This window comes from Arvicola amphibius, chromosome 4, assembly GCF_903992535.2.
Source record: "Arvicola amphibius chromosome 4, mArvAmp1.2, whole genome shotgun sequence".
Taxonomy (NCBI): domain Eukaryota; kingdom Metazoa; phylum Chordata; class Mammalia; order Rodentia; family Cricetidae; genus Arvicola; species Arvicola amphibius.
Window position 1 is genome coordinate 65,993,820 of NC_052050.1, and position 25,830 is coordinate 66,019,649.

The 25,830-nt window shown below is 50.9% G+C and overlaps 1 protein-coding gene across 10 annotated transcripts in view; it reads left to right on the top strand.

Moving 5' to 3' along the window:
* The window catches only part of Tnip1 (TNFAIP3 interacting protein 1), a 50,093-nt gene that overhangs the window by 12,405 nt on the left and 11,858 nt on the right, over positions 1–25,830 (top strand). For 8 of the 10 annotated variants that reach the window (XM_038327458.1, XM_038327459.2, XM_038327460.2 and 5 more), the window contains exons 2-11: positions 8,147–8,318; positions 9,312–9,449; positions 10,633–10,733; positions 12,970–13,053; positions 15,315–15,506; positions 18,616–18,710; positions 20,378–20,501; positions 22,995–23,084; positions 24,734–24,799; positions 24,944–25,075. In XM_038327458.1, coding sequence (XP_038183386.1) covers positions 8,183–8,318; positions 9,312–9,449; positions 10,633–10,733; positions 12,970–13,053; positions 15,315–15,506; positions 18,616–18,710; positions 20,378–20,501; positions 22,995–23,084; positions 24,734–24,799; positions 24,944–25,075 — 1,158 coding nt within the window. In that variant the 5' untranslated portion in view covers positions 8,147–8,182. The remainder of the gene's footprint in view (positions 1–8,146; positions 8,319–9,311; positions 9,450–10,632; positions 10,734–12,969; positions 13,054–15,314; positions 15,507–18,615; positions 18,711–20,377; positions 20,502–22,994; positions 23,085–24,733; positions 24,800–24,943; positions 25,076–25,830) is intronic. The other 2 variants (XM_038327463.1, XM_038327462.1) reach the window with 2 other exon arrangements.

The window sequence follows — 25,830 nt, forward strand, 5'->3', positions numbered from 1 at the left end:
ATTCTCTTCCCACCATATTTGGTATAAGGAGAGTTCACAAAAACTGGCATCTTCCTCTGAAAGGGGAGTTACAGGGTTGCATAAGTCAGCTGTGGTATTTGGGCGCCGAGAGACAGGCTGCTCCATCCCTCTTGTCCTAAGGTTGGCCTCTCAGCTGATGGTTGAGGCCATCTGGCTCAGTGACACCCCTTGTCAATTCTGGGCCCTAGCTGAGGGGAGGGTATGAAGGGCAGTGGGCCTGGGAGCGGGGCTGCTGACCCGGCCCTTTGGGGCTTACTGGTAACAGAAGCGCAGACCAGGGCTGTGATGCGATGCTGTGATTTAGGCTCCACTTTCATCCTTGAGATCTGGACTTGGCTCTCTGAGGGCAGAGCAGGGATTGTGCTGCCCTTTCTTGCGCTTGTTCCTGGCCTTGGGTACATACCTGCAGTCAGGATTTTCTCTTCCCCCTTTTGACCTCTGTGGGTACCTGCACTTGAGAGGTGGAGGACGAAGGATCGGGGCTCAAGGTCATCGTTGGCTACATAACAAATATAGAGGCTAGGCTGGGCTATATAGACCCTGTCTCAAAGAGCTAAGAAAGGAAAGATGGACAACCCTTGCCTATGGTAAAAGTTGTCTCCTCCCTCCCCACCAATTGCATAAGAGTCTAGATTTCTCCTACAAGGAATTAAGGAAAGACTTCAGAAGACAGCAGCCCTCCGCCGGGGCCTTTTCTAGGGTTGTCAGCCAGTCAGCAGTGCTTGGCATGTATCCTTCCAACCTTTCTTTTTTTTTTCTTTTCCTTTTTGGGGTGCACATTTAGGGCACGTGCCCTGGAAATCTTGTTCATACATAATCTGCACTTGACTTTTTATTTTATGGGTATTTTTCTGTATCTTCACAAAGCGGTGAACCCCATGGATTTGATTCCTATATAGTATTCCACATATCGGCTACACCTTAGTTTATTAAGCCAGTGCCCTTTCAATGGCCATTCAGGATATTTTTGCTATTCTGAAACACACAACAGTCCACTTTCCATCCAGCCCCTGTGTGGTCCGATGCAGAAATCTCTAGAAGCTGTGATAGAGGTTCACTGGGTGGGTTAGCTCTGGCACACTGGACAAGGGAAGTGGCCCCCAGCTTGCTTCTCTACAGCAGGGCTTGATTCTCAGCTCCTGTGACACACAGGCTGGTGACAGCATTGGTAAAGGACACAGCTGTCCTTTAAGGACAGGCCTGTTTTGCCGCACAGTTTGGGTGGTTTGGGCACTGCTTCTGGACAGTTGTGATTGCCTTGGGCCTACAGTAAGGCAGCATAGCACAGTGGGAGTACATGGGGAGGGGTGGACAGCAAGGTCACTCACCTCCTCAGTCATGAAGCAGAAAGAAAGGGGAGTGAGGCACCCTAGGATCAGACTTAATAACATGTGAGGCTTTGGGGGACGTTCACTGTCTGACTATAGCAGATACTTTTTTTTTAATGTCTCAACTGTAAGAAACATGACTGCCAGGGCTCTGTCTGTTTTTTTTTTTTTTTTTTTTTTTTTTGGTTTTTCGAGACAGGGTTTCCCTGTAGTTTCTAGAGCCTGTCCTGGAACTAGCTCTTGTAGACCAGGCTGGCCTTGAACTCGCAGAGATCCGCCTGCCTCTGCCTCCCGAGTGCTGGGACTACAGGCGTGTGCCACCACCGCCCGGCTCTGTCTGTACTTTTGTGGAAGTAAAAGTCCCTGTGTGTCTGATTGTGAGGCAATACCTGAGTGTTGTGTCCAGTTCCAGGGCCTGCTGCAGGATACTGGATTGGCAGGTGGTGGGACAGTACCAGGAGCAGGACCTGATCAGCTACAAGCAAGCCCTGAGGTTCCAGACCTTTTAGACTGACTTGAGAGGAGTGACTTCTACATCTTCCATTGGCACCCAGGATGTAAAAGCCATCAGAAGTAGAATTGGGAGCGGTTGTGCAGGCACCATTGTGCCAAGTGCCAAATTCAATCTTGCAGAACCCCATCTCCTCTGCTGCCTTCTAGCCTGAGATGCTGAGCCCAGGTGACTCCGGGTCAGGGTAGACAGAGATGGAAGCCAGAACCTGGGTTCTTCTTGTGGGATTCTGCCTCTTCCTCCCTGGGCACTGTAAGCTGGATTATTTGTTGACACACAACAAGCTGTGTATCCTCAGGCAGATAACTTAACCTCTCTGAGTCTGCTCCTGCTTGCTGTCTAGGCAGGTGGCTTGATCTCCTTGCTGGAAAGCAGGGGTAAGTGTGTTTACTCTGGATGAGGTGGTGTGTTCAGCCAGCACCTGGCGCATGGTGGTGCTGAACCAGCCGTTTCATTTCCTTACCTCACCCTTCTGAGCACTTCTTGTGTGTGTCATTTTAAACCCAGCTGACATTCTAGGCAAGTGCTGTGAACCGAGTATCAAGGGGATAGTAGGGACTCCTTCTGTAGTGATTCAGCACAGGAGAGGGAAGAGACCCCAGGGAGGGATGTATGCTGTGCTAGAGGGGCACAGTCCCCAGGTTTGGCTGGAGCCCTGCGTGTCTTGTAGTAGCTGGGCCTGCAAACAGCCATCAGCCCAAGGCCTTTGCTCCCCCTCCGCGTGCTTGCGTGTGTGTGTGTGTGTGTGTGTGTGTGTGTGTCCCTGAATGAGCTCACTCACTGGTGAGTCTAGAATCCCTCAGGCTGCAGAGGCTAGAGCTGGGGACAGATGATAGTCCTGTTAAGGTCAGAAAGAGGTGGGCTGTGGAAGTAGTAGATCCTGAACCGTTAGAACTAGGATGGGCCTTAGAGAACATTCAGTTCAGCCAAGCATTTTGGCACATGCCTGTGATCCAGTACTAGAGAAGTGGAGGCAGGAGAATCAGGAATCCAGTGTCGTCCTTGGCTACATTGGGAGTGTAAGGCTGGCCTGGATTACATGAGACTATGTCAAAAAGAAAAAAAGAAAAGGAAGGAAGGAAGGAAAAGAGAGAGAGAGAGAGAGAGAGGGAGAAAGAGAGAGTGCGAACTAGGTATGGTGGCACATGGCTATATCCCAAGACTGAGAAGGCACAGGGAGGTCTGTGAGTTTGAGGCTAGCTACATAGTAAGGCTCATACTAAGAACAACCGAGGATGTAGTTGAGTGACAGAGTGCTTGCTTAGCATGTGGGTCCCGTCCTCAGCACCACAGTACATAAATAAGTAGCAGGGCTTGGGGAAGTAAAGTGCTTGCTTCACAAACATAAAAAGGACTGAGTTTAATTCCTAGAACCCACAATGGTGGCCCACGCCTTTAATCCCAGCAGAGGCAGAGGAAGGTGGATCTCTGTAAATTCGAGGCCAGCCTGGTCTATAGAGTGAGTTTCAGGACAAGCTCCAAAACTACACAGAGAAACCCTGTCTCGAAAACAAAACAAAACAAAAAACCGGGCTTGGCGGCTCTTACCTGTATTCCCAGTGCTGTGGAGGAGGAAACAGGCAGATCCCTGGGGATTCCTTTGCTGCCCAGCCTAGCCTAGTCATTGAACCTACAGGTCCCTGCCTCAAAAAAAGAAAAGTAGACAGTTCCTGAGGAATGACGTAGAAGGTTGACCCTTTGGTGCACGCACACACAACAGTACCCACACTCATACATGCCTGTACACACAAGTGCATACACACAGACAAAATAAAAATAAAAAGCAACCAAGGATGGAGTGTCGGGACAGTTCTTAGGTCAGCTGGGCATAGTGGTGGGATCCCCTTTGCTGAATACCTACAGTGTGCTACATACTGAGCTGGGAACCACCTACTCGTTATATTGGATATTTCATTCTGAAACATGTTTTCTTGTTGAGTAAATCATGGTTGGGGAATAAAGTCAGAAGTGAGAACCGCTACCACTATGTACAGACACACCATTTAATGTCTTCACCTTAGCCTGGTAGATTTTCATAATCCTGTTTTACAGAAGAGCAGCTGGGGCCCAGAATGGATAAGTGACTGGCCCAACAACAGCTGCAGGGTGGACAGAGCTGGGTCTGGGACAGGTAAGGCCCCAGAGTACAGTGTGATAATACAAGGCCATGCTAATGCATGGCCTGTTCTCTCACATTCCCTGGTCCTGGGTGGAACCTTCTTCCTGCTTCTACAGCTGTACATCTGTGCATCCAGTATTCCATCTCCTCTGCTCTCTGCCCTGCTCTTGCTCTGTAGGCTTGCGTCCCTCTCATCCTTTGGCCATTAGAACAGCACTCAGCTTTCTAGTCAGGCAACTTTCTGTCTGTCTCATCCACGTGTCCCGCCCCCCACCCCCCGCCCGCATAAGGGGGATAAGAGGCCAAGGAGGGGACAGAGGAGGGGACAGGCAGGGTTTTTTGTTGTTTTTTCTGAGTTTCCCTTGTCCCTGTGTTCTGGCCACATCTGCAGGCATATCTCACAGCTCTGCCTCTGCTGACGACATAGACCTTTGCCACCATGATGTGAAGTGCTGGAGCCATTCCCTTGGTGCCAGGAGGCCTTCACTGCCTCCAGGGCTGTAGGGTGTAGCTGTCCCCGATACAGCCAGAAACCAGAGACACTAGTGGGACTTAAGTCCCCAAGCTGAGCTTGGTGATCTTGTCTCTCAAGATCTTGCCTTCTTCCCAGGACTGTTGGGACAGTCAAGTGAAAGAAGAATGCCTGAGACTTAGAACGTTGTAAATGTCAGTGGCTATGCAAATTAGCATGACTTTGGGGGTCATGGAGCCCTTCCCTGTGGCTCAGTACCCCATCCTTCCTGGTGCCTGCTCCCACTTCCTCAGCCATGAGAGCATGGCGGTGGCAAGGCACTCTGAGACAGTCAGGAGCTGAATGTGAATTTAGTGGGACTCTCCCCTCCCAACCCTCCCTTTCAGAGGTGGGTCAGGAGTGGGGGCCCACTCTGCTGCCCCATGTATACCCCTAACTGCTCCTCAGGCACAGAGCATCCCATGTTACAACTTCGCGTCACCACCATGCTCTTTTCTGTCCTCAAACCAGGCCTTTCTAGTTCTGTCATGAAATCCCAGATCTAGTTGGTGGGGGGGTGTCATGGGGAGCCACTCACCAGCCCAGGGCTTACCTAAGAAGGTCTGAATTGGCTGCCTCTTTATTAGTGTCTGTCTCTGATTTGGACAAGGTGTTGGTGTTCCTCCTGCAGGAAGGACCCTTGCTGAATAGTGGCATCTGTATAGGTGGTCAGTACAGCCTCATCCTGGGCCCTGGTTAATAGTCTGCAGCCAGACCCGCAAGGAAATGGGCCTTTGTGTGGCCTTGGCCCCCTTGCACCAGGTCCTGAATGGACCCAGAGGGAGAATCTCATGAAGGCAGGCTCTGATCTTCCTGTCTGTCCCCTGCTCTGGTGTCTTAGAACCATACCATCCTCTCTTGATCAGCTTCTCAGTCTCTGGCAGTTAGTTCCCTATGAGTGTCTTCTGCCTGGGAGTGAGATTGGCTTTGTTGTATTGGGAGAGCCCTCCTGGAGAGTCCTTGGAAGTCCCTTGATCCTTGTACGCCATCAGTGGCCATTGCTGTGCCCTAGCCACTAGGCCAGAGCTTGGCTGGAAGCCACTCAACCCTCACCACTTTCCTCCTGGCATCTCTCAGGCCACTCCTTTCTGGGGTTTCTCCTCAGTCTGCTACCTTGCAGGGAGCCTGACTCCTGCCCCAGCTCTGTCTTCCCCAAAGGCCATGGTGGGGTCATTCCCTGTCCACTCTGGTCATGTTTCCTATGAACCCCTCGCTTGTCAGCCCCCATATACCTATATACCTGCCACCTGGCCTTGTCTGGGCATCTCTGGGAGACAGTGGTGGTGATTCCAGTTTTGATTCTAGAAGTGTTGGGCTGGCACCTTGCCACCGCTCACAGTGATGGTGGCTGGCTGGGTTGGCTGGCTGTTTTAAACATGGCCCCTTGGGAGGTGGGGTAAATTCCAAATTTCAGGCTCTGAGCCTTGAAGTGGGTGGTATGTGTTGGGCCTGTGCATTCACTGCTTTCTGAAGAAGCCCTGTCCTTGGGCTCTGCCTCTGTGGAGCTTCTATCTACTGAGAAAGCCACACAGAGAAGAAAGTGACCAAACTGCCCCATAACAGTGACTCCGAGTCTACTGTGGACCCTGGGGAATGAGAGTGGGAACCCAGGCCACCTGGAGCTACTTACCACTCAGGGTGGCCCCAGCCTCAGTTTCCCTATTTTTTGTGAACTCTGTTCCTCCCTTTAGGATGACCCCCCCCTTCCTGTGCTGGTGACAGGAATACAGAGATACGTTAAGCCTGTTTCTGCCCGGGAAGGTGTTAGGCTAGTGGACAGGTGCTGGCTCCAGCCGGTACAGTCACGTGGTGACAAGCATAGGTGAGCAAAGGAGGACCCTCATGAGGGCCGGTGGTCTGAGCGCCCAGCTGTCTACCTAGTCTTCACCCACACCGTCTCCTTTTGCTCAAGAGCACCTCAGTGTTTGCCATTCCGCAGTGCGTGCTGACCTTTCAGGTTAAAAAAAGTCCCTCCTAGCTAGCAGTGCGGGTGTGTGGGCAGCTGTCCTTTGCCTCACAGGGCCCAGCAGGGAGTGGGTACCTCTGCAGTGGGTGTTCAGCTGGTGTTTGTCAGCCTTGGGGTGGGGGTGGGGTGCTTGTCCAGCTTCGTTATTTTTTTTCTTCTGGCCCAGTGTGTTCTACAGTTACACCTGGTAAAGGGGGCTGACGCTTATGAGGCTGTGGGAATGGCTGTGTTAGTGGAGTCCGGTGTACAAGGCCCTGCTCCATCCCCAGCATAAGACGGCTGATGGTTCTTATGCTGAAGGAAACAGCTAGAACAGGCTTCTCTGTGAGTCATGACCTGGGGAGGGGGGGTTGAATGACCCTTTCACAGGGGTCGCCTAAGATCATCTGAAAACACAGATATTTACATTACGATTCATAACAGTAGCAAAATTACAGTTATGAAGTAGCAACACAAATAATTTTATGGTTGGGGTTCACTAACGCATGAGGAACTGTATTAAAGGGTCATAGCATTAGGAAGGTTGAGAACCACTGAGCTAGAGACTATTTGGTGGCCCGTGTGTGTTAAAGGAGCTGTGGGTCCCCACGTTGTGTATCTAGCCGGAGTAGGAGCTATGGCCCTTCCAGGCAAAGCTCTGCATCTGATGCCCACACACTAGCCTTGCCCTCTGCCAGAGGCGTTAGGCTCAGTGGTCTTCGTTGTCGCTTTATAAAATGAGGATTGCTGGGTCCCTGGCAGAATACATCAGAGACAGACATGCAGTTACTGAATGATGATGAAGTCACTGTCACTAACCCTGCTGCAGGCTTGTCTTCAGTGGACACTGTGACGGTCAAAAGAGTGGTTCAGTACCCTAGATCCTGAGTCTCCATTCCCCATGGAAGTCTTTTGTATTGCCCAGTACCCCAGACTGGTAACCAGCACCCAGACCAGTACCCTACACTCAGACTACTACCTGGCACCTCCCAGAAGTCGTTTGAATGAATGTGGGCATGAATGAATGAAGGCTGCTTTGCTAAGCCACAGGAGTCTACAGTAATTACAGAGTGTTTTTAAATGAAATAAAGCAGATATACAACAACAGCTTACAGCAGGAAATGTGCTACCCAGTGGTCTGATGGGAAAGTCTTCTGCTTGGAACTGAATGGGACAGAGTAGTCAGGGCTGAAGACCAAGAAAAAAGTTGACAGTGTGTTAGAACCTAGCCAGGATCTTTTCCTTAACTTAGAGATCATTGTTTAGGACTTGGGTTTCCCCTCTAGGAGAGGAAGAGGGGCTCCCCCATCCCCATAGTGAGTTTGTGACTAAGCCATTTATTTGAGTGCTGTATATTTTGGGTGTTTATTGCTGGTATGTGGTAGATATTGGGAGGGGCCAAGCGGACAGGCCCTCAGGCCTCTCCTGACTCCTTGCCAGATTCTCTGTCTCACCCAACACTTAATTTTACTACCATTGCAAATGAGCCACAGTGTGGTGCACCTGCTGAAAGGAACGGATGCTGCTCCAGTTACACTCAAAGGGGACTGCTGTGCTCTGCAGTGCTGGGGTCAGGCCAGCCTGACGTGAGGTGTTCTGTTCTGGATCATGGGGACTCCTTTTTGGAGCTGTGGCAGACTAGAACATCATCCCCAGAAAAGATGACCTAAGGGCCTGGCCAGCCCTCTGATGTCTGCCATTGTCCCTACAGCCAGGTGGCCGTCACAGCAGGGGTTGACTTACCCTCATGGAAGGGAGAGGACCCTACCGGATCTACGACCCAGGGGGCAGCACGCCTCTGGGAGAGGCATCAGCAGCTTTTGAACGCCTAGTGTTGGAGAATACCCGGCTGAAGGGACAAATACAAGGGATAAAGACGTTAGGTAAAGCAGACCGTGCCCTCCCCCTGTTGTCCCTCTTCCCGCAGCCTGCAATGCCAGCCCCTCTCACAAAGGCTGGCAGGTGCCTCTGCCCATCACGTTGCTGTCCCTGTGGCCCAGTGTTAGCCCCTGGCATCTTTGTGCACTCTGTAGCCTGGTAATAGCATTCCCAGCCCTGACTTCTCCAACCCCAGAGGGTGTCCTTGAGGGACTAGGAGGGAAGCATGCATGAGGAGAGGAACACAGGCCCAGTTTGTGGACCTGGAGCCAGAACGGTCTCAACCTGTTGGAGAAGTGTGAGAGATGAGGAGAGCCAGTGTACCAGGGCAGCCCCAGAACCTAGGGCTTGGATGCCAGGCCAGGAGCAGAGCTAGCCCAGAGCTCAGTGCAGCAGAGCCCTTGGCTCTATTCCTCCAGCTTCTGCTCAAGCTACCCCCACTGTCCAGCCCATCCCTCCATCCTTGCCCACCCCTGACCACCGCACAGCATGCTTCTCCTTGGAGCAGAGCCATCATTCATTTCCTCTCACTCTCCTCGCACTGTGTCTGGAAGTCACTTTCTTTGTGTTCAAGCTTGGTGTGGAGGGCCTAGCACCCTGGCTTTCCAAGTGCTTTTTCCCTGCTTGGCAGAAACCACTTGGGATAGCTGTGGTTGGGGGTAGGGAGGGTTTTCCTTTCTCCTCCTACAGAAGGGAGGCTGAGGCCTAGAATGTAGGCAGTCCCTCAAGAACCTCACACTTTCTGCCTGGGGGTGGGCAGATGTGGAGGGAGGGGTAGACAGGAGGAGGAGGCCAGAGGTAGGTGGTTTCTTTAGGCCCCACAGCCAGACTATTCTTATGATGGCCTGTTTTGGAGAGGGAGGCAGCATAAGCTTGGACTTATAACTCATATAGCCATGGTGGTAATGAAGTCAGTCCATGGCCAGGTCTAACATGGGAATGGGGAGAGCCATGCACCAGGCTGGGTAAATCTGTGTGCTTCTCCACATTGTCTCTAGGGGGACTTCTGGAAGAGTCGCAGATGGAAGCATCCAGGCTGCGACAGAAGGCGGAGGAGCTGGTCAAGGACAATGAACTGCCACCACCGCCACCTGCACCTTCCTTGGGCTCTTTTGATCCCCTGACTGAGCTCACAGGTACCAAAAAAATTCAGAACCCCTGCCTTCTCGGAACCTAGACTGCCAAGGCCCTGAACCCCAGAAGGCCTACCCCTCCTCATACATACCATCTTCCCGTGCATATCTTTTGGCCACAGCACCCATAGAAGGTCAGCTCTCTAAGGGACCTCAGATGACCCTAGTGACTCAGCACTCCTGATGCCCGTTGTTCGTGATCCATCACAGCGGTCCCTGGCACCAAAGAAACAGCCTTAGGGCTTTATCAGCATGGTTATTGAGTCCACAGCTGCTGTGTGGCAGGCCCAGCCCCTAGGCATAGGAGCTAGACATTCTCTGCACCTCCCCCCCCCCCCCCACGACTTCTGTTTCATAATCAGGAAGCCTGAGGCCCAGAGAAGAATCTGGCCTTGCCTGTTAACCTGGGGGTGCCAGCGCCTGTGGCACTGTTGTCAGAGGGGCATTCTGGTCCTCACTGGCCCAGTCAGCTGTTAATTCCCAGTGTCTGATTGGTGCCAGCTCCACTCCCAATGCAATGGGGAGATGTTCACAAGGCTTCCGCAGCAGGGGACCCCAATAGTAGGGAAGTTGAGCTGCGTTTGAATCCAGGTTTTACAGTTGCTGACAGAGTGACTGGCCAAGTCTTTCTTTAAAACAGGAGCAATACAGAGCTGCCATGAGAACACCACAGAGGGTGGGGCTGTAGTTCAGTGGGTAGAGCGCTCACCTAGCCTGTGCGAAGCCCCGAGTTCGCTCCATCTTCAGCTGCTCCGAATCAACCGCATGGTGGCTGGCACACCTGTAATCCTGGAGTCTGGGTTTGGTGACAAGATAAGAAGTCATCCTCAGCTGCATACTGTGTTTGGGGCCAGACTGAGTTATATGAAACCAAGTTTGAAGTCAGCCTAAGCTATATGAGTCTCTCTCAAAACCCAAAAGAAAACGCTTGGTTATCTGAAAATCCTGTCCATATCCGAGGTAGATCTAGGGTAACAGGAAACCGTGGGCACTTTGGAGTTTTCCTAAGAAGGTTGGGAAGAGGGTCTCTGCCCAGACTCTGTCCACATTACTCAGGCCAGTCATTTCACCAGACTTCTTGTCTTAAAGGGACAGCCTCCCTTTTCTCCAGATCAAGAGAGAACTCAGTGAGAAATCTTCCATTACTGTGGGCTGGATTTCTTTAGTCATAGTCTTGATTTTCCAGGACAGGATGCACAGGTCCAGGTACATCCTACTGCTACCACGACCACCACCACCGAAAACTCCATGGAGAAGTCAGCACCAGCCTCTAAGACTCCATCCAATGTAAGTTGTGTTTGGAGTTGTGACTGGCTGCCTGAAGCTCTTCCCACCTCATGTTAGTCTAGAACGCTGGGAAGGGGCAGCTTCTGAGATGAAAGTTACAGTTAGTACAACCGGGAAAGCCCTGATCCGACGATGAAGTTCTCTCATTTACTGATCTATGTAATGTGCTCACCAATGGGACATACACACTGCCAAGAGGCTCGGGAACCATGGCCTGCAGGCTCGGTGGAGAAGTTTAGCTTGTTGTCCTAGGGCAGTTCCTTGAGGAGCCTTCAGATGGTGAAGAGAAAAAAGCCTTTTCCAAGGTTATGTCTGGAACTCAGAGAATATGGGTTTGGGGGAGGTCTTCTCTAGCAGGGCTGAGACCACAGATGGGGTCATGGTGGCTGTGACTAGGTGACCAACTGGGCTGGCTTCTCCCATCTGTCTTACACCATCTCAGGACAGGAGAAGCTGGATAATCTCTGCCGGTCAAAAGGGTTTTGGGGTTTTTTTTATTTTGTTTTGTGGGGTTTTTGGTGTTTGTTTTGTGTGTATGTGTGTGTGTGTACGTAAGTACTGTATGCATGAGGGGAGTGTACACCAGTGTGTGCTTGTGCGTACAAAGGAGGAGGACATCAGGTGTCCTGTTTTACTACTCTCTTTCTTACCCCCGTAAGTCTCTTCAGTGAACCTAGAGCTTGCCATTTTCAGATAGCCGGCTGGCCAGCAAGCTCCAGTGATCCCCCAGTCTCTGTCCAATCCATTGCTGAGGTTACAGTATATGGATGCCCAGCCATGTTTTTTACGTGGGTTCTGGGCAATCCAAGCATAGGTCTTCCTGCTGGTGTAGCAAAGGCTCTACCCACTGAGCTATCTCCCCAGACTGTGATCAGGTTTAAGGGAACCAAATGCAGGTTCAGATGGACTATCGGCCCATTGTGATTGAACAACCAGTAAAGTCTGCTTAGAATGGATAGCGGTATGAAAAAAATAAAAGGTTAGCTAGCCGCCACCTCAGTTTGGGGTGCATCCTGAGACGCTTTCTGCATTGTCGACCCATCCTGGGTGTTCTCAGGTCGGTTCTCTCCGGGAGACCTCTGGGGCTGGGTTCACACAGGCAGTGTTGGACCTTCCTTAGTGGTGGCTGTAATGGCTGCTGTCACCCAGGGGTGAGCTAGAGACACTTAGCCTAGGAAATGGATTAGTTGCTTTGGCAGGATCTGCTGTCTTGTGTAGAAGGAAGCGGCGGGGCTGCGTCCCGCCACCTGGCCGCCGGCTAGCTTTACACCCAAAATAATTACACGGAAACTGTATTCTTTTAAAACACTGCCTGGCCCATAGTTTCAGCCTCTTATTGGCTAATTCTCACATCTTCCTTTAACCCATATTTAGTAATCCGTGTAGCACCACGAGGTGTGGCTTACCAGGAGAGATCTTAACCTGCGTCCATCTCAGAGAGGAGAAGCATGGAGACTCACTATGGCGACTCCCTGAATCTCTCCCCTCTGCCTGCTACCCCTTTTCCCACAATTCTGTTCTGTCTACTCCGCCTACCTAATTTTCTGTCTCTTAAAGGGCCAAGGCAGTTTTCTTTATTAATAATGAAAGTAACACATAGACACTCCTCCATCAGTCTTGTGCAGAGTCATGCCATGTGTGTTAACTGACTTGGTCTTCTCATCTGTCCAAAGAGAATATGAACCTCCCGGCCACTCCACGAGTGGATCTGAAGAATAAGCTCATGAAACATTTTAAAATGTAGAATCCTTGAGCCAGTGCGGTGGTTGCCTATCAAGTCTGAGCTCAGAAACCTCAGTTCTATCTTCAGAAACCACAGGGAAGAAAGAAGCAACTCCCCAAACTTGTTCTCTGACCTCCACACATGTGCTGTGGCATCAGCGCACGCGCGCACACACACACACACACACATACACACTCGTGTACACACACACACGCCCTCCCCCTCTGCTCACACAAACACACACCAGTGAGCAAATATATAAATAATAGTGGTTCAAGGTCAGCTCTCCCCACATCGCTTTCACAGATAAGGTAATGGCCATGGGGGGAGGGGTATGACCTCAGATCACAAGGTGGGTGATGGCAGTTGTGTGGAGTCTTGGGTGATTTCATGTGAATGGTGTGTGACTGGTCGTCTCTGGGAACTCTAAATATTTGCCCTTCTGTCCCCTCACTGCTCTTCATTGGGGCAGGTTATTTCTTTTGGGCAGCCCCTAACTCCCTTTTTGCACAGGGCACCTCTTCTGACTTTGAAGTGGTCCCCACTGAGGAGCAGAATTCTCCACCCCAAACTGGCAGCCCTCCTAGGAACATGATGGTGAGCACAGGCAAGCCCCCCTGAGCACGTCCTCCGCTTTCCTTTCTGTCACCTGCCCCCTGCATGACAGGCGCTGGGGCCACTCAGATCCCTTGGGTCCCCTGGAGTTACATGGGGGACACAGAGGGGCTAGAGCATGGGATGCTTCTCGTTCTCATATGCAAATCCCGTGCTGGTAACTTCCCCGACTTGGGGCACACAGTACCCCACTGTTGTGAAAGCCTGGGCCATTTGCCAGCCCTGCTGGCCTCTGGGCCAATCACCTTTCTATCAGTTATGATGACTCAGCCTTTTGGGGCTGTACGCTCTAAGCCTGGGGGTGTGGAAAGGGTCCGCCTGGTGCTTGTGGTGGTTGGGGGAGTAATTTACCCTTTTGTGCAGGTCCTTGACTCCTCCCAGGAGCTGGTGGGTTGGAGGTTAAACTTTCTGTTCACGTGTGGGGTGCACACACTCCTCCAGCTTCACAGGGGCTGCTTATATCCCCAGTCCTGCCGTGCAGTGCCCCAGCCCTGCAGTCCTTCTGCTCTTTATTAAAATGCCAGACTGCTTGGAGAGCTATTGTGACAGATCTGGAAGATTTGTCAGAGACCTTACATTCCTACCTCCTCCTCATCCCTCCCTTCCTTCTTATTTAATGTTTGCTTTATTCTGTTTTGTTTGTGTGTGAGAGAGAGAAGGTCTCCCTCTGTAGCCCAGAACTCAGTGCAAGCCTCTTGCCTCATCCCTAAGTCCTTGTGATGACAGGCATGCCCCATTGTAGACCATAGTCTTACTTAAATCGCCACTCTGCCAGTGCGCCATGACCTCACCTTCACTGATGCTGCGGTCTCTGCTGCCTCGCGTCCCGAGGGCTTGAGTGACTGGTGTGCTTCTGCTCACCCACAGACAGAGACGGGCATTTAGCCAGTGCTGAATGTGAGACAGGACCTCCGTGTTTTATCTCCTGGGACCTTATGTCTCTCGTCCTGTTCTGTCCCTGAGGACTCAGACACACTGAGGAGGCAAGATTCCCTTGTTCAGAAAGGTTTCATCACGTGACCATGGGCCAGTAACTTATCTCTTGAGGTAAAAGTCCCTGTGTAAGTCAGTCTGTCTTGCCTGTGCCACGTCAGAAATACACCAGCTCCTGCTGGTAGCTTGTGGGCTAGTTGGAGAAATTTTAAGAGTTCTGAAGCACTTGATGAGCCTTCAGAGAGCAGCCTTGGTCCTTTGTGGGAAGACGTGGTAGAGAAGGGATGAAGAATTAGAGAGTGGTACCACCTTTCTTAGAACATGGTGCTGACAAGGAGTGGGTTGAGCATCCAGTCCAGTTGCCACAGAGCTCAATAGCAAGTCACAGAGCCCTGCATTGCAGTCAGAAAACCCCGTTTGTAGGGCTGGCCCTGCCACGGACTGACTGGGTTGTTGTGAACAAGTTCTCTGTCACTGTGCTTCACTGTCCCAGCCTGAACCCCGAGGTCCCTGTGGCTCTGCTCTCTGATTCCCTGAAGTGTTGCAGGAGGTCTGTTGTGTGAGTCTGAAGTATTTGTGAGGAGGGGTCTGGAGGAGCTGAAGCGTGTGAGCATTTGGGGTAGATGATCAGGATATTTAGAAATGAGGCCTATAAAACCCGTGGGTCTGGCACAGGGGCTTGTGCAGGAGAAGGTTGGGAGGCCAGGACTGATACAGCGAGAAGGAAATGGTTATGCCTGATGTGGGCATAACCAGAGGAGTGACTTCAGTAGGAATGTTCTCGAGAGAGTGCAGAGAGCCGTACTGATAAACTGCTCTGCGGGGCTGCTCTCTCCTAAAATACTGCACTATGTTGGGGTTCTTTGGCATATTGTAGCTGTGACTTTTAGGGTCAGATGGTATTTCATCCACCCCCAGGGAGACCCCCACCCCCACCACCGCATGCAGTCTCTGTAAGCTCAGGAAATGGGGTGTGTACAGCTAGGGACTCCCTCTGTGCAATGAAGGAGGGAAGTGATATCCATACACTGCTGAGACAATGCCCAGCCTGGGGGAGGGTAAACCGACTACCCTCAGGCACTCACTCAGTTAGACTCAAAGCGTAGGAGGAAGATGGCTCTGGTGCTGTTAGGCCAGTAAGTGGCCTGGAAGTTCTAGGTCCTGCCCTGTGAGTCAGCTCCAGATAAGGAACCTGTGCAACTGGAAAATTTCCCTGGGCTAAGCAGAGGCCACAGGGGAAACTGAGTCATGAGGAATGGGGAAGCAGTGGGAGAATTGGCTTGGTAAAGATCATCCCCTTGCTCCCACAGGAGCTGGGGCCCCCACTCCCAGAAGACAGCAATCTCATGCTCCACCTGCAGCGCCTGGAGACCACCCTGAGCGTGTGTGCTGAGGAGCCTGACCACAGCCAGCTCTTCACCCACCTGGGCCGTATGGCCCTCGAGTTCAACAGATTGGCCTCCAAGGTGCATAAAAATGAGCAGCGCACATCCATCCTGCAGGTGAGGCAGGCCAGTGCCCCTTCCCCCACCCTTTGGGGGTAAGAGGTTAACTATGGGGACGTTGGAGGGCTGGATTCTAGGCCTACTTGGGGCCCCTTATTCACACTGGTGGCTGCAGTAAGGAAGTTGTGGGAAGGTGTGGAAAAAGAAGGAAATGAGGAAATAGGAGGTGGGCCTTGCAGATTCATAATGGGAGCCCTGAGGGGCGTGGCGTGGCCTGGCCAGCTGGGTATGGCCTGCTTTGTTCTTGTTTCTTTTGGGGTTTTTTGTTGTTGTTTTGGTTTGGTTTTTATTTTGAGACAGGGTCTTACTGTATATCCCCAGCTGGCCTAGAATTGACAGTCTAGCCTTAAATTTAGAGATCTGCTTGCCTCTGCCACCTGAACTCACACTGTGGCTTGCTTTACCGTCACTGAAACTCTCTGTATGTTCTGTCCCCTGCAGTAAGAGCCGTTCATAGAACCCCTTCCCAGATAGGCAAACAGCCCTCAAAAACTGTTTGTTTTTTTAAACCCCAAGGTCACCCAGCTGGTAAATGATGGAGTGATCTTAAACCTCAATTCTTATATTCTTATTTTTTTTTCTTGCCTTTTGTTTGTTTGTTTGTTTGTTTGGCAATCTCACTCTTAGTCCAGACTGTTCTCAGACTCACAGCATTCTCCTACCTCAGCCACTTAAGTGTGGGAATTCCAGACGTGAGCCACCACACCCAGCTTTAATCTGTCATATTTTAAATCTTTTACCCTTAGCCCACCTTCCCTCCTCACCTCCTTCCTCAAATCGCTCCAAAAGGCTTCCTCTGTGTGTGGTGGGGGGAGGGGTCAGATTCCTTTGCTTGGCCAGGTCAGGTTGTGGTGTTATGTTGCCCTTGGTTCTTCATTACTGAATGGTCTTAGACAAGTCCCTAATCTCTGTCCTATCAGGAAAGAGCTAAGCAGTGTCCCCCTCCTGGGACTTGTACATCAAAGGAGGCCCTTGTGCAGTCTAGAACCCAGCACTAGGAGCAGTGTGTCCGCTCACCCACATTGGACAGGCCATCTTAACTTGGAGGGCTTTTCATGTAACTGTGGTCCACTTACAGTTAATTGGTGACCATTGCAAAGATGGTAAAAATAAGGCTGCTGGAGGCCCTGCTCAGGGATTGAGCACCCCTTCCTGTGGGCAAAGCCCTCACCTGAAGGCTCCCCTCTCCTGGGTAGACCCACCACCTTCTGTGCCAGTTGGCATCTATGAAAGGAGGGGATCTCCCCTCTGTATTTGAGCAGCTGAGATCTTGGCTGGCTATATGGCAAGGGCTATCCTCTTATTGGAGACTGGAGAAGCAATGGAAATGTGTGGTGGAGGGCCTGGGGTCTAGGCTGGGTGAGGAAACCTCTTTGAGAGGCCACCAAGGCTTTGGGGTTTCCAAGCTAAGCTCTGTGAAAGAAAACCTGACACCGTACGGGGGCTGAGATCATTCTGAGCATCAACTTTTGGCACTCAGATGGGGGATGTGTGCTGGTCCCTGATACCCACCAGCCTCTTACATCGGTCTCCTGTTTATTCCCTTCTTGGCTCTAACAGTACCAAGAGGTCTGTCTTTTTAGATAGTTGATTTGCTTAGTCTGTTCTCACAGCTGAGTGTTGTCTTCACAAAGGCAGCACCATGGTACCCCGGTGCCTGGCACGTCATCCACAATTGGTGAAAGAATGACTGAGCAAGCCAGGTGTGGAGGCTCACACCCATAATGCCAGCTCTAGGGGCCAAGGCAGGAGAATCTCAAGTTCAAGGTCATTCCAGGCTACTTAGCTAGATCCTGTCTCAAAAACAAAAACTGAAAAACAAAGTTGGAGAGATTCTTAGCAGTTTAGAGCAGTGGCTGCTCTTGCAGTGGACCTGGTTTGGTAACCAGCACCTACGTTGCATCCGACTCACATCTCTAGCTCCAGTTCCAGGGGATCTGATGCCCTCTTCTGGCCTCTGTGGGCACTGTGCACATACGGTGCACAGCATACATGCAGGCAAAGTACCTATATACATAATTTTTTTAAAAAAGCAAATCAATCTTTAAAACAAAGAATGGACAAGCTCACAGGTGTGCTCGTAGACTCTCTGACGGAGGGTGGTGACTTTGACTGCTGATGATCCTGTCCAGCACCTGCTTTGTACCCAGGGCATTTACCTAGAGGCCCCAAGAACAGCCCTGCGGCCTGAAATGGCAGTGTAACAAATGAGGTGTCATTGTGGCCTTCCCTCAGAGACAGGAGCAGTACATTCTGTTCCCCGGAGTCCCCACCCAGGGACACAGCAACTCCCTGTTTCTCGGCCTCTGGGTGGAGGAAGCTGAATCCAGTTCCTCCTCATTCTCTCTCTGATTTGTTTCTTGGCTCACTCAACAAACATTGCAGGCTTGCACCTGTAATCTCAGCACTTAGGAGGCCGAGGCAAGAAGATTGCTGGGAGTTCAGTGCCGAGGTGTAGTGAGTTTCAGGCCCAGCCGTGTTACAGGATGAGGCCTTGCCTAAAAAAGAAAAAGACATACATATTTTTTGAGATCAAATATGGCACAGGGCCCTCTGCTGGGCACTGAAGAACCCAATAACAAGCTTTCTGTTTTCTCAACCTCCAGCCCACAGTGTCCAACACCTGCAGTACAAGGTTGCCCTTCCATCCATCCAGGACTGTCTTATGCTGGTCAGAAAGGAGGCCAGCAGTTCTGAAGTCTCCCTGGGTGACACGGGTGACATGGCACAACTTCTCTTGTATTCTGCGTAGTAGGAATTCATTTCTTTCCACACCATTGCTCTGGTGAATTTAAGATTCACCCTAGTTCGAAAAACAGACCAGACAAGTAAGCCAGGGAGTGTTGCCAAGGATGAGCAGTCTAGACAGGGAGATCCATGCAGGGAAGAGAGGGAATTTCACTGTGAGGACCAGGACCCCAGTGCATCCTCACTGCTGGCTCCAATGGAAGAGAAGCCTAGTGGCCTGGCTCCCAGCTGTCCTGCCAATCAAAGGGATATAGTATCTGGTCCTGCCTGGGCTGGCTGCAGCTCCAGATCCTTGTGTCAGCCTGCCTCAGGACATGCACCCTCTTAACCCCCACCTGTCTACCAATCTATCCCACAGACCTTGTGTGAGCAGCTGCGCCAGGAGAATGAGGCCCTGAAGGCCAAGCTGGACAAGGGCTTGGAACAGCGGGATCAGGCTGCTGAGAGGCTGCGGTAAGTGCAGGCCACCTTGAGACTGGAACAGGAGGAGTAGGGCAGGAGGGATAGATAATGTGACTCACTGGTTCCTGGAACGAGGCCACTTCTTAGAGCTCTGTTCTGACAGCAGATCTCTTGGCCCTTCTCCTTGGCATCTGGGATTTTTCCCTTGTGTTTTGTTTACAGCTTTGAGAGCTGTCCTCCCCTGGGGAAAACTGTTTACATTAGTGTAGGATCTGGCTCAGGACTGTCCTGCCCCCTGGTGGTCATTATTCCCTGCTCCCATTTTTCTGGAATCTTTGGAAGTCCCTCACTGGACTCAGGCCTGTGGGAAAGCATGGGTGTTTACTCCAGCCTCTCTGACCTTGACAAGACTGAGTTGGTATGCCTTAGGTGAACCATAGGGTCTGCCCATCACCAAGGATTGCTGTGACCACAATGTAGGAGGCCTGGGGAAACAGGAATTTGTGATTGCTGGATCTCAAAGGGCCTTTGCCCTCAGATCGTACAGACTAACCCACATTGTGTGAGGCAAGACAGGCCTGGAGAGAGGCAGGCTTCCTAAGGGTCTCACTGCAAGGACTTAGCCGTTCACTAGCAGCAGTTCCTGCTCTCTGTGGCTCTGGGTAACGGTGCTGGGTTATCTGCTGGACGAGTGACTCTGTATTAAAACCAGTACTTGCTACTCTGTGTTTCCTCTTGGTCACTGTGGCCTCAAGGCCATTTTGCATCATTGAGCCTTGGTTTACATTTGGATGGCCCGGTGGTTGGGGCTTTAGAGCTATACTCCATTACTCGTGGAGGATGTGGATAATGTCAAGGACAGGGTGAGAAGGCAAAAGCCTTCTCCCAAGGGCTTATGGGTAAGAAGGCAGGAATTCAAGTCCTTGTTGAATGACCTGGGGAAAAGCCATTTGCCGCCATGGTATCCCTGTAGTTAAGTGGAAGCTGAGGGAGTGTGCCCATGTTTCAGGTATCCTGAGACCCCGCACTACCTCCCTCATGAGCTTGGGATTCACTCTCAGTTACATTTCTGCTTGTTTTGTTCAGAACAGTGTTGTTCCATAGCGCAGGGAACTCAGTGTGTAGCTCAGGCTGGTCTTAGACTCCACAGTCCGGCTTCAGCCTCCTGAACGTTGGGATTACAGGTGTGAGCACCCACACTCAGCTTTGCTTGACAACTGCTCCCACTGTGAATTGTAAAGGAGGTCTCCCCTGGAGCATCACCTGTATTCAACAGATGATAGCCTTAAAGCAGATAAAGTAACAGTGACCAGTGTACACAGATTCACTGACAAGGGTGAAGACGGTTCTGCCAGCACCGCTCTGAGGCAGGAGCCTGCCCTTTGTGTTGACGAGGGGGAGTGGCAGGTGCTAATGAACGCTCAGGACCTCCTAGCACTGCACAAGCTCCACCTGCTTCAGCTGAGCCCGGACACCTGGCTGTAACCAGAGGGACAGAGTTTTCTTATGAGAACAAGGCAGTAGGACCTGAGGGTGTCGTGTGTGCCCATTTCCCATAGACAGGAAACTCTGCACGCCCTCAGGGGCTCTCGGATGCCCTTTCTGTCTCATCACACTTCCCAGAACACTGCTGCAGTGCCTGCGACAGTAGGCCCTTGGCTGTGAAGGCCCCTAACCCAGAGCTGGCATTGTGACTTCTCCACTTCTCTCTTATCCAGGGAGGAAAACATAGAGCTTAAGAAGCTGTTGATGAACAGCAGCTGCAAAGAGGGCCTCTGTACGCAGCCCAGCTCCCCAAAGACAGAGGGTGCTGGCAAGAAGGGCATAGCCGGACAGCAGCAGGTACGTGGCAGGAAGTTCTCGTATCCCATGCTTCTCAGACCCAGGATCTGCTTACCTCCTCAGTCAGAGTGAGCTCCCCTCTTCCTACACACAGTTCCAGTGGCAGAAGTTTCTAGTTGATAAACCGTGTTTCCTAGCTCAACATCCGCTTCTGTGGTATGACCACTTCTTGGCCTTTTGTTCTGTCTTCATTCCCTGTGGAATGTCCTATCCCCTAAGACACATGCTCAGAAATATTGGCTGTCACGTGGCTCTGTGACCCTTCCACTGGCTGTTTCTCTTGCTTGCTAGCTCGGATTATCCAACTGCTGCTCATGGGGGTTGGGGTTCAGTGTTTTGCTCATTCTGGGTACTAGCACCTTAATGCATTTTGTCAAGGTCTATGTGTGTGTCTGTGTCTGTGTCTGTCTCTCTCTTTCTGTCTCTGTCTCCCTGTCTCTCTCCTCCCAAAAGTCAGTGTAGCATATCAGACATCCCATGGCAGAACTGAGATGTCAGGCTGAGCAGGGTCCTATGGGGTTCTTGTTAAGCTTGTGAGATTGTACCTCGGAGCCTCTGCATGGAAAGGAAGATGCTGGTAGCATTGTTATGGTCTGAGGATGCCACAGCACTGACCTCCCACCTCCAGACCCAGCCTTGCCACACAGCCAAGTCCCAAGTGTCCCTTGCTCCACTTTCACCAGTCCCCCATCTCCTCTCACCCAGTCTCTAACAGAACATCTCCCCTTCTTGCAGCATACACAATACCTAATGCTAACTTTATACTGTGTAAGGTAGTAATTATCTCGGTCACTCACTGCTCATCACTGGATAGAGATGTACTTTCCCCAGGACTTGCAAAGCCATAAGCTCATTCAGGCGCTTCTGCCTGAAAGGATGCCTCTTCCATGTACATCTCTGGCCGGAGTCTTGGAAAGGTCATGTGCCATCATGTAATAAAGATTCTTCCATCACCTCTCAAGCAAACAAGGGTTTGGCCAGCTAAACAGCAAAGCCTCTCCACCCCCCATCTCTTACTAACACTGTGCCCCCCTTTTCATTTTTTAAAGCATGATCACACTATGTAGCCATGGTTGGTCTGGAACTCACTGTATAGACCAGCCTGGCCTCCAGCTCACAGAGCTCTTGCCTCTTCTGGGATTAAAGATACATGCCACATCACCTAGCCTTTAGCTGTTGCTTTTAACAGTAGATTTGGAAACAGGAGTGCTTCTATCTGCCAAAGTAAGGAAGCCCAACACCTTCCAGGAGACAGTGGGCTTCCTGGGGGCAGGCATCTCTGCCCTTTCTCAGAGACCGCCATACCAAATACACCTTTTCCTTTCTAGGTGTTGTGGTATGTTTACAGGGCATAACCTGTAGGGGGCACTAGAGGCCCACAAACTCTGCTTTCACTCTGCACAGCCTGTGATAGATATAGGGACAGCATGACTGAGGGCAGATGGGCCTCACTGGGCGGGCTCTAGTCAACGGGGCTTGTGCAGACCCCGTAGTCTGTCTCACACTGAGTCACTGCATCTGCACTCCACCTGGTCTGTGCTTGTCACCTCAAAACTTACTAGTTGTTTAACTTCAAAATATTTTATTTTGAGCTAATTTAAACTTATACAGAAATGAGTTCTGGTCCCATACTCCCTCTGGCTTCCCTGACCAGTTTATGTTACCACAGAACCACCTTACCAACCATCTTACATAACTATGGCTCAGTTACCAAAGCAAGAATTACACTGTCCTTCCAACACTTCAGATGCCACACATCCTTCACTCCTGTCCTTCCTTTGTTCTAGAATCGAATCCAGATCCCACATGGCCGTCAGTTGTCACAGCTCCTTAGTCTCTTCATGCCTGTGACGTTGCTCAGCTGTTCCTTGTTTTCATGACCTTGACACTTTTGAGTTATGCTTGCCAGTTGTTTTGCAGAATAGGTTTGGGTTTATATTAGATTGTGATTGTAGAATTTGGAAGGAGTCTCAGAAGTGGCATGCCATGTGCACATGTCTGCACAGGCATCTGGGCTCTCGATGTCTATTCCTCCATAAAACTTTTACATTTGTTTACTCTGTATTGGGGGCTGCGTATGTGTGTGGAGGTCAGAGGTCAGCTTGTGGGAGTCAGTTTTCTCCTTCCACCATGTAGGTTCTGGAGCTGGAACTCAGGTCAGTTTCACTCGCTGAGCCATCTCACTGGCTCCTGACAGCTTTAAAATGGGTTGTCATGGGGACTGACCAGCAGTGCCTCAGACCTAGAACTGAAGCCAGGAAGATGGCTGTAGATAAAAAGAGCTGGGGTTGGGATGGTGAGGCCGGCAGCCGTGGGACACATCAGCCTTATGGGCTTCCAGAAGGAGGTCATGGCTGTGACAGCTCTCCTGGTGCTGCTGGGTAGGAGGAGCAGGACAATTAGAGACAGAGGGCTGGAGCCCTAGAAGGGCGGTGGGCCGGGGAGCGAAGCTTTAACTGAGGCTGTGGCGAAGGCTCTCTCTGTTCTCCTCAGGCCAGTGTGATGGCAGGTAAAGTCCCTGAGGTGGGGGTCTTGGGTACAGCCGAGAAGAAGGTGAAGATACTGGAACAGCAACGCATGGAGGTAGGTGGCTGGACGGGGTGGTCAGTGAGCACCGTTCTGCCCTCTTGGGACCAGAGGGATGAAGGCTCCACTTGGCTTTCTGGTTCCCACTGGTCCCAGGTCATCTTAGAGAGTTATAATGGAAACCATTGGACTGTCTGCCCATGGGAAAGGTCTCTTGATCCACCACAGCGATCACTGAGGATACTGTATTTGTGGTGCAGCCTGAAATTGTTCGGGGAGCTTAGGGTGCTGGAGAGATGGCTCCATAGTAGGAATGCATACTGCTCTTGCAGAGGACCTGGGTTCAGTTCCCAGGACTCTCATAGGGCAGCTCACAACTGCCTGTAACTCTACCTCCAGAGAGTCTGACCCCCTGTTCTGGTCTCTGTGGGCACCCACACTCATGTGTACAAACCCACATACAAGGCACACATGTATACATATAAGTTAAGAGGGGGCATAGGATGGCTAAAGTAAACTGAGTAGCCCGCAGGTCACGGTCAATCAAGCCCGTATCAGCATCGGAGACACATGCTGCAGTGTGGAAGTGACCAGCAGTGAAGGAAGCTCCCCTGCTCTTGGCCTCAGCATTCTGTCTCACAAGCCCCTCCCCACCTCCAGCCCAGGGCGGTAGCCTGTCCCTCTCTCTCTAGGTCCCTCCTTACAGCTGAGTCCTTTCCCAGCCTCTTCCTTTCTGCCCCTCTTGATCTCAGAATATCTGTTCAGATCTACAGCACAAGCCAATTGCTTCATTTTTTAGTACTTTTGTTTTTGGTGGTACATCTGAAATTGGAATATCCTATCTCATGTCTGTCATTTTATTTTCTTAGTGATGCAGAGTTGTTTTTCTTCCCTGAGTACTTGCTCTGTCAAGAGTCTATATTATAATTAGCATTATCTTAAAGCTGAGAGAATGTATTAAGTGTCCTTATTTTCTTAATGGCTGTGCATTACCTGCTTATAGTGTAATTTAACCAATGTCCTACACTAAGCTGACCTTTGGGTGGGCGTGCACGCACATACACACACAGAGGAGAGTATCATTTTATTTTTGGTTTTGCTTTAAGATAACGTCTCTCTATGTACCCTTGGCTATGTAGATCAGGCTAGCCTCAAACTCACAGAGATCTCTTACCTCTGCTTCCTGAGTGCTGGGGTCAAAGGTGTGGCTACCATGTCTGGCTAGTTAGTCTTTAAGTATGTTTGCACACTTGGCTGAAGTGTTTTGCTTTCCTTCTTTTTTCCTTCCTGTACCAGGAATTGAACTCAGGGCCTTGTGCAGGCACTCTCCTAGAGTCTCACCTCAGCCCTTGGTTTTCGTATTTCCATTAGTTAAAATTGTCAGAGTGGAATAATTTGTGTTAAAGACAGTGAAAACCTGAGATTGTCACATCCTTTTCAAATTGCCCTCTGAAGTCATGTTTGTGCCTCACAGTGATTGTTTCCTGGTCTCAGTGTTCCCTGTGGCTTTCCTAGCAAGGGTGAAATGGAGCTGGCGATAAAGGTGGAGCAGCAGGGAGCTTTTGCTCAGTGGGGGGATGGAGGAAGCAATGTTGCAGCTCTTACCACCCCAACCCCCACCCCAGTATGCTCTGGGCACCTGGGGCCTGGGGTGGGTTTCTGGCACTCTTCTGTGTGTTTTTAACCCAGCACCTGCTTGCCCACAGCTGCTGGAAGTGAACAAGCAGTGGGACCAGCACTTCCGGTCCATGAAGCAGCAGTATGAGCAGAAGGTGATGGAGTTCCTGGGAGCTGAGCCAAGGATGGCTCAAGGAGGAGGGATGAGAGGCTTTTATCCAGACAGATGGGGGTGTGGAGGGACAGCTGGTGCATGCTCCCCCACCCACCCTCACACTCCTTCTCTGCCACTCCTCCAGATCACAGAGCTCCGCCAGAAGCTGGTGGACCTGCAGAAACAGGTGACTGAGCTGGAGACGGAGCGTGAGCAGAAGCAGCGGGACTTTGACCGGAAACTCCTCCTGGCCAAGTCAAAGATCGAGGTTGAAGAGGCAAGTGTGACCAGGCCTGCAGGCTCTGTGGTTCCAGGCCCCTCCCAGAGTCCCTGGGATCAGTGAGTCAGGGAAAGAGTCAGGTGCTCTGAGACCTATGGAGGGCCTGTTTTCTTTCTAAAATTGAGAAGTCGGGACAACTATAGTTTTTCAGTTTTTCCTGTTTGCATTTTGTAAAGGTTTTTGATCTATTGAAATTTTTTTACGATTTATTTACTTTTATTTTATGTGTGTAGGTGTTTTGCCTACTTTTATGTCTATGTACCATATGTGTGCCCTGTGCCTGCAGAGGCCGGAAGAGGGCATCAGATCTCTTGGAACTGGGATTACAGACAATTATGAGCTCACCATATGGGTGCTGGGAATCAAACCCAGGTCCTCTGAAAGAATAGCCAGTCCCCTTAACCACTAAGCCATCTCTCCATAAATCTTAAAATCCCAAGGAACTATACAAAGAAGTACATAATATGAAAACATGAAAATGGGACATGATAAGCTCACACCTGCAATCCCAGCACTCGGGAGGCCGAGGCAAGAGAGTAGAGAGTTACAGGCCCGCCTGAGCTATATACCACGGGCCTGTCACAGGATGGTGCTGGCTCTCAGTTGGTAAAGTACTTGCCTAGTTGGCATGATGCCCTGAATTCAATCCTTAATTCTACATAAACCAGGCATGGGAGTATGCAGAAGGAAGTACAGAAGTTCAGGGCCATCTTTGGCTGCATAGTGAGTTTGAGGCCAGCCTGGGCTACATG